This window comes from Podarcis melisellensis (genome assembly GCF_964234715.1).
Source record: "Podarcis melisellensis genome assembly, chromosome: 12".
Classification (NCBI taxonomy): Eukaryota; Metazoa; Chordata; class Lepidosauria; order Squamata; family Lacertidae; genus Podarcis; species Podarcis melisellensis.
Window position 1 is genome coordinate 3,528,626 of NC_138544.1, and position 8,471 is coordinate 3,537,096.

At 44.5% G+C, this 8,471-nt stretch overlaps 1 protein-coding gene across 2 annotated transcripts; it reads left to right on the top strand.

The window, feature by feature from the left end:
• Positions 1 to 825: 825 nt before the first annotated feature.
• LOC309380821 (UPF0415 protein C7orf25) lies at positions 826 to 7,572 on the top strand. Of its 2 annotated transcripts, none has more exons than XM_081930915.1 (2): positions 826 to 893; positions 5,673 to 7,572. In XM_081930915.1, the coding sequence occupies exon 2, from the start codon at positions 5,686 to 5,688 to the stop codon at positions 6,940 to 6,942; it is 1,257 nt and encodes a 418-aa protein (XP_081787041.1). In that variant the 5' UTR covers positions 826 to 893; positions 5,673 to 5,685; the 3' UTR covers positions 6,943 to 7,572. The 2 variants fall into 2 exon arrangements, with proteins under 2 accessions (XP_081787041.1, XP_081787042.1); XM_081930916.1 differs by lacking the exon at positions 826 to 893 and adding an exon at positions 1,545 to 2,106.
• Positions 7,573 to 8,471: the final 899 nt, after the last annotated feature.

Genomic DNA, 8,471 nt, shown 5'->3' on the forward strand with positions numbered 1-8,471 from the left:
GACCCTTGGGAGCCCTTCCAATTCTATGACCTTGGCTTGGGCCAAGCATTGCTTATCAGCCTAACCTACCTCACAGGGTTCTGTGGGGGGATTAAAGGAGGAGAACCATGTACACCAGGCATGTCCAAAGTCTGTTTCGGGGGCCTAATTCGCCTCCCGCGACAGTATATATCCTGGAGCAAAATCCTAAAAATAGCTCAACCCTCATGCATGCTCACTTCATCAAATCTGGCCCCCTTTGAAAAACGTTTGGGCACCCCGATGCACACCATCCTCCTTGGGAGAGAAAAAGGGTAGTATATTTAAATGCAATCAATCAAAATATACTATACCATACTATAATTACAATTTAATAATAATTTAATATAGGATAGCTCAGTTGGTAAGAGCATGAAACTCTTAATCTCAGGATCATGAGTTCGAGCCTCACATTGTGCAAAAGATTCCTGCACTGCAGGGGGCTGGACTAGATGACCCTTGTGGACCCTTGCAACTCTATGATTCTGTGAAACTAATTATAATGTAAGTAAATAAACACTATTATACTAATATAAATTATTTAATAATATTATAATCTAACATTTAAAATTATAAATAACGAAATGCAATTATAAAGTAATACTATAATGAATATAAAATAAATAATAAAATGTAATCTAATAAATGCCTACGAGGAAAAAGGTTGACCCGCCACCCTTGCCCCGCACATGGAGGCGCCGAACGGGAACCGGAAGTGAGGGCTGGGCCCAGTGCCGGCTTCTGCGCCTGCGCTTCCTCTTGTGAAGCTCTGAAGGAGCCCGTCTCCCCCCGCTCTCTATGGTATGGAGGCGGAAGTCGCTTGCAGCCGCCGCCGGGCTGGAGCTTCAGCTGCGGGGACGCGGAGCGAGTTGGTCGTAAGTCTGGCAGGAGGAAGGAGGGCGAGGGGGGGCGGCGGGGCTTCTCCTCGTTTGAGGGCTGTGGGCGCGGGGCGGGGGGGGGGTAAACATTTTGTATTTTCCACAACTGAAAAATACAAATGAGAAGACCATATACATAAGAAGAACGAAAGCAAACCGATGATTCCCCTTCCACAAACACATTTGAAAGGATATAAATCGATATTATATTTTAATATGGAGGGAGGGAGGAAAGGAGTAAAAGAGAAAATGTGATTATTTGTACAGGTTTAATAGATTTTTAATGTGTGTGTATCCTTAGTTTTCTATGTTTTTAGCTGTGTTTAAGCTAACCCCTGTCAGGGTTAAAAGACGGGGCATAAATAAATATATAATAATAAAAATTCAAAAACAGGTCGGTGCAGGCTTCCAAATGACATGTTAGTCTCCCAGGGCTTTCAAAAGTGGGAGGAGGGGATACAGGATTATGTTGTGTCTGCAGATGGGAAGAAAACACTTGGATCTTGGAACATTATGTTTGCAAGACCAGAAAGTCCTACAGACCAAGGAAAGTGCTTGCTGTTTCTTTACTATTATTTCATTTGTTTCTTAAAATGATACACCATTTGATTGTTGTTGTTTTTTAAAAAGCTCAAAGCGGTTTTGAAAAAAAGATCACAACTATGCTTTAAAAACATATGACGGTTAAAGTACTAAAAGAGTTTAAAAATACAGCAGCTTTCTGTTGCATCACAGGAAACAAGTGAAAGTTGCCATAATTTGCTGCTGCTTTTAGCTGCTCCCAAACCAAAGTCCATCACCATCATCATTTCATTTCGATGCCACCTTTCCATAGCTAAAACCATGCTCAAGGCAGCTCACAGCATGAAAATATTTACATAATTGCAAACATAACAAAAGTAGTCATATTCTGGGTGCTATAAGGTTTTTCAACCAGGCTTGGGACTGGAATTGTAAGGGCACTGGGAAATTTCTTCTCCTGGTGCTGCTTTAGAGGTATTTTTAATATTCAAAAGTCGAGAAAAGCCTCCCGGTGCTTTTTTGTATTTGTAGCTCATCTTTGCCTCTCTTTCCTAAGCTAATTGCACTCTGACCTGTTGAAATCTCATTCTCTCCCATCCGGCCCCTCTTCTCTTTTCTAGGAAAGCAGGGGCAGTAGGAGTTCTGTGTGCTAAACCCTATTTATTTCAAGAGAGTGAACAACCCTTTGGTATGCAGGATTGCTTCAGTTCAGCCTCCTAGAGTTTCTAGCTCCACCCCCTTGGGCATATAGCTTCTCCAACCAATGTTCTCCAGGGTATTGCATAAAAACTTCTAACCCTGCTTTATACCACGGATGGGGAAAGTGCTCCCTGCCAGATGCGATTGGACTCCAGCTCCCACTCCGCTCAGCCAACAGTCAGATGTTGGGAATATTGTCCTGAAGACCCTGGATGGCGACAGGTTCCCCATCACTGTTTTAGACGTCTTGCATCTGGCTTGACAAGGAAAACTTCAGCAAATGCTGCCTAACCATGACCCAAGAGATCCATCCCTCTCCCTGTCTTGGCTTCGTTTTTAGCCGCGGGGCTGGGGTGGGGGAAAACACATGCTTCCCCAGCCCCCAGAACAGGTCCAGGAGCGGTGGCAAGATTGCGCGCAACCTTGCCGCCACTCCCGGAGCTTGGGGGGCAGCCCGAGCTTCCCCCGACCCCAGCCCCCAGAACAGGCAGCTATCTGCAAGCCTTCCAAGTGCAGCGAGAACTCCTGCTGCTCTCCGAAGGCTTGCGGATAGCTGCCTGAAGCCTGGAGAACGAGAGGGGTTGGTGCGCACTGACCCCTCTCGCTCTCCATGCTTCAGCGAAAGCCTGCATTCGTTCCATAGGACGCACACACATTTCCCCTTCATTTTCGAAGGGGGAAAATTGTGTCCTATAGAGCGAAAAATATGGTATTTGGTTTCTTCTGCAACATGATATTAATGCCATTTGGACTCTTTTCTTAAGCTCAGAAACTGCTTCCGCTTTCCACATAAACATTTTCAGATTGCACAGTTGTTTCAGCATGGCCTTTCTTGTGCTTATTTTAGTCTTTTATATTTTTGAAAATACAGTGGTACCTCGGATTATAGATGCTTCAGGTTACATGCGCTTCAGGTTACAGACTCTGCTAACCCAGAAATATTACCTCAGGTTAAGAAATTTTCTTCAGGATGAGAACAGAAATCGTGCTCCTGCGGCATGGCGGCAGCAGGAGGCCCCATTAGCTAAAGTGGTGCTTCAGGTTAAGAACAGTTTCAGGTTAAGAACAGACCTCCAGAACAAATTAAGTTCTTAACCCGAGGTACCACTGTAAGAAGTTAGAATTGCAAGGGAGAGGGAGGGAGGGAGAAAAAGAAAGAAAGAAAGGAAAGAGAGGGTGGTTGATTATAAATTACAGAAAACAAAGAAGAAAATTAAAGGGAAACAGTTCTATGTTGCTATATCATTATTGATTTTATCATTACAGCAATTAATAGGGACACGGGTGGTGCTGTGGGTAAAACCTCAGTGCCTAGGACTTGCCGATCGTAAGGTTGGCGGTTCGAATCCCCATGGCAGGGTGAGCTCCCGTCGTTCGGTCCCAGCTCCAGCCCACCTAGCAGTTCGAAAGCACCCTTAAATGCAAGTAGATAAATAGGTACCGCTTTATAGCGTTTCCATGTGCTGTGTTGGTGCTGGCTCGCCAGAGCAGCTTCGTCACGCTGGCCACGTGACCCGGAAGTGTCTCCGGACAGCGCTGGCCCCTGGCCTCTTAAGTGAGATGGGCGCACAACCCTAGAGTCGGACATGACTGGCCCGTACGGGCAGGGGTACCTTAATTAATAATAAGGGCCATTTTTTCTATAACTTTATATTCTTGTTGATTCATGGATTCCTTTATTTATTTAGCTAACAGTTTCCCAAATCTCTCTTTGTGTTTAATGATTCTTGCCTGACTAGTTATTGTTGCTGTAATTGTTATGATGCATTTTTAAAGTACCTACAACATAGACCGAAACTTCCTAAAATACCTGACTCAGGATTAGCCCATTGTGTTTGACTGTTAACTAGAATCACAGAATTGTTGAGTTGGAAGGGACCCCGAGGGTCATCTAGTCCCCTCAATGGTAGTTCTGAGTCTACCTAGGTCATTTCCCCCCACTTTGGTACCCTCTAGATCAGGCTTTCTCAACCTCGGCCCTCCAGGTGTTTTTGGCCTACAACTCCCATGATCCCTAGCTAGCAGGACCAGTGGTCAGGGATGATGGGAATTGTAGTCTCAAAACATCTGGAGGGCTGAGGTTGAGGAAGCCTGCTCTAGACCAGTGTTTCTCAACCCTCGGTCCTCAGATATTGTTGCGACTACAACTCCCATCATCCCTAGCTTGGCAGAACCAGGGATCCAGGGATGATGAGAGTTGTGGTCCAAGAACGGATGGAGATCCAGGTTTAAGAAACACTCTGCTTGGCATTTTGGGCTGCAACATCCACCTGCCCCAGCCTGCATGACTGCACTGGTTGGCAGCTGTAGTCCCAAAAACCTGGAGTGACCTAGGGAACTGTAGCAGATTCTGCCTTCTTTCTTGGGGAGAGACCATAACTTGGTGCGGACAGTGTGTTTGCTACTGTAGAATGATCAGGCTTAATTTCAGTTCCTAACATCTCTGGCTCCAGGATCTTGAGTAAGCAAGCAGGTATGAGGAAGATCTCAACTTCCATTCAAGCTGGGAGACGGGTGAGGGGAGGGCTCTTCTGACCAGCCTGAGCAGCAAGGGAGGCTTCGCCAGAAGTATCCCGTTGGGCCCTTATCTTCTCACCCCAAATTCCCTCTGGCTTGGCTTGTGTGTAGGAATGGGGCCGTATAGGGCTTTGCCAAACTCCTGATGTAGACACTGAAGCAGATGGGATCAGGAGCTATGCTCAGAGCCAAAGAGAAATTCCCATGTGTGCATTGGATCCCTAGCTGCCTATCCTTGATCAAAATGTAAAAGTATTTGCATTGCTATCCTACTATCAACCCAGCAGCTGGCAGTAACTAAAAAAACCCACACACCCAATTGAAGGATATTATGGCAGCTGTCTGAAGCAGCTTACTATGTAAGGGCTTGGGATAATCAGTGACTATTGTGTGAAATACCGCTAGATTGCCTCTTTTTAAAAACAAGATCAATAAAGATATAGTTCACAGTGTATTTGAAGAAAAGCTTTAAAGCAAGGGCAAAACTCGATAGGAAATTAGGCTTCAGTTCGCTTATTACAGAAGGATTCAATTGGATTGAGAGGAACTGGGTGACGAAATTTGCGGCATTACTGCCTCGTTTCTCTCCCCCTCCAACACCCCACCACCTATGTAAATTAGATTTATGAGGGTGGACACGGTTTTAAAGCAGCCAAGGGTGTTGAAGTTGTGCTATCCAGGTAGAAGCATTTCTTCAGTGTGGCTACCATAAGAGAATCCACCCCACCATGTTTTCTCTTTTTCTCTCCTGTATTCACAAGTGACTTAGCCCTAAATCTCTCACATTCTTTGTCATAGTTCCATAATCTCAGGTTTCTCCCTGGATTTATTTTTTTAATGATTTTTTAATTAATTGAAAAGCATGTTTTAGTTTGGAAGTGGGTTTTTGTTTTGTTTTGTTTTGAGCTTCTGCTTTTTGCTTTGCTTATTTAAAACAGTTTTTGAAAGGGAATCATTGTCCTAGATTGAGAAACATCTTCATAAATGTCTTTATATTACAGCTTGAAATAACAGTGATCTTCTTCGCATTTTTCTCAGGAATAATGTTACCATGTCTGTACACGCCTTGCTGTGCGAGAGGATTGCTATTGCAGAGGAGCTCATCAAGAGGGCAGAAGCCCTTTCTAGACTCCGGAAAGGAGGCATAGAAGGCGGATCAAAGCTCTGCAGCAAGCTAAAGGCCGAGTTAAAGTTCTTGCGCAAGGTGGAGGCTGGCAAGGTAGCCATCAAAGAGTCTCACCTGCAAAGTACCAATCTTACTCACCTGCAGGCCATCATTGAGTCAGCTGAAAACTTGGAGGAGGTTGTCAGTGTTGTCCATGTCTTCACGTATGAGGACCAATTTGGGGATAAACAGAGCTTGGTGGTGGACGTCGTTGCAAATGGTGGCCACACCTGGGTGAAAGCCATAGGTCGAAAGGCTGAAGCTCTGCACAACATTTGGCTGGGCAGGGGCCAGTATGGTGACAAAAGCATCATTGAGCAGGCGGAGGATTTCCTGCGAGCAAGTGGCCAGCAACCAGTGCAGTACAGTAAGCCGCACATTATCTTTGCTTTCTACAACGGTGTGTCCTGCCCAATGGCACAGAGGCTGCAACAGATGGGCATATCGGTGCGGGGAGACATTGTTGCCGTGAATGCATTGATGGAGTGTGCTAGTGAAGACCTCCCCTTGAGCTCTGGCGAATCTGATGAAGGAGGAGAGGGACTTCAGGTGACCAAGGTAGATCGGGACAACTTAATAGCTAGTGTTGCTTTTCCTACGGAGATCCGAGTAGACGTGTGCAAGAGGGTTAACTTGGATATTACTACTCTGATCACATACGTCTCTGCCCTGAGCTACGGAGGCTGTTACTTCATCTTCAAGGAGAAAGTATTAACGGAACAGGCAGTGCAGGAGAGGGAAGAGAGTGTTCTCCCACTCCTGGAGGATTTCATGAAGGGCAAGGAGCTGTTTGCTTGTGAATCTGCAGTCAAAGACTTTCAAGTCATTTTAGAGACTTTGGGAGGGGCGGGTGAGAAAAGTCGAGCCTTGTTACTCCTGGAGAGAATCAAGGTGGTGCCAGACCAGCCCTCTGAGCGTGCCTTAAGACTAGTGCCCAGCTCCAAAATCAATAGCCGTTCTCTGACCATCTTTGGCACAGGAGATGCTTTAAAGGCCATCACCATGACTGCAAACAGTGGCTTTGTGAGGGCAGCAGCTAACCAGGGCGTTCGATTTAGTGTGTTTGTTCATCAGCCGAGGGCGCTGACAGAAAGCAAAGAATCGTCTGCCACACCTTTACCAAAGCATTCAGTTGCGCCCTAATGGAACAGGAGTAGTCTGCGGCCTTTAAAATAAGAGAACTAGTGGGTAGATCTTACCCAATATTTGTGTGTTTATAATGTCTACAGTTTCAAAAGCAAAGCTTTAAAAATATACACGCAAAGATAATCTACCCACAGGGCAGAGGGAAACATGATACAGGACTTGGGGCTGCCAAGAAAGTATTGGGCCTGAGTTGAAGTCCACCTGCACCCAGTTGTGGTGCCAGGGGCAACTTATTGTATGTGCTGGCATCATTTTGTTGTGCGGTTCCTTGCTTCCAGTGCATATGGTATGAGAGGTTGGGGACATGTGCAAATGGGCACCAGGCTACTGCTTTGGATGCAGCCCTGCTGTGTTCCTTGTAAAGTTTCCATTCTGTCCTGGGGTGAGGCGCATTTAAGTCCCATACATTTGTCCTATTGATAAATGTAATGCTTCCATGTGGGACTTCAAAGTGCACGCATTTGGCTGGATTATGTTCCAACTTTCTGCCCATGGCATAAGGTCCTATGTTTTCCAGGATCTGTCTTCAGATGAAAACTGTATGGAATGAAGAAGAGCAGTACGTGATGTGGAATATGTGGCAGAATACGCCATGGGTAAGATCCCACCAAAGTGAAACACACTTAAACCCACCTGCTAACGTCTCTTACAGAAAGTGACAGGGTTTTTTTTAGAAAGCTCTATGGAGCTAGATTGTAAATGGTATTTTTGCAGAATCCTTCTGGTTTTCTCTTTGATGGTTCCACAGTAATTTATTTTATTAGGCGTAATTAAGTTGTTAACAGAGTACAGCGTATCATCATAATGTTACCATTCAAACAGAACCAGTCTATGGAGTCTTAGTGCTCAAAGGCTGACTTTTTATGACTTTTCAGATTTAACTGCTGAAATTCTTAAAATGGCTTGGGGTTGTGGGAGTGGGAAAACTTTATATTAGGGATCAGAATAGTGCAATATGAATAATATGACAGCAACTGACAAAATACAGATGCATTATAATTTAGAAGCGAAGTTATACTATTGAACTCTCCCTTGTTACATTTACCAGCTGTGTTAGAGAAGTTGAAACCTGTGCTCTTAAAATAATAATAATAATAATAATAATAATAATAATAATAATAATAATAATAATAATAGATGTTCTGCCCTGCTCCTAGTGCTCTAGGTCAGATATTTAGTTTCACATTATGAAAAGGAACAAGCAGGAACCTTTCCCCTAAATGGTGTCTTGGTACCTGCTCTCTCAACCCCCCCCCCATCTGTTCTACATATGCATGAATTAAATAAATATGCAAAAAGTTGGTGTTAAAAGTTGAATTGCATTCTGTCTCCTTCTGTCTTCATTCAGACGCAGAAATGAGTTTATACTTACTCAGCATGCTCATCAAGTCAGTGTCTACTGCGGGTTCTTAAACATTCTGAATACAGTGTGTGCTGTTTCTTTGACACGGATTGTGTAAGAATAAAATGATAGTGTCATACCTCGGGTTACAGACGCTTCATGTTGCATGTTTTTGGGTTACGGA

What these genes read in the sequence shown, in the direction of transcription:
- LOC309380821 (XM_081930915.1), top strand. Translation starts at nt 5,686, where the DNA reads ATGTCTGTACACGCCTTGCTGTGCGAGAGGATTGCTATTGCAGAGGAG.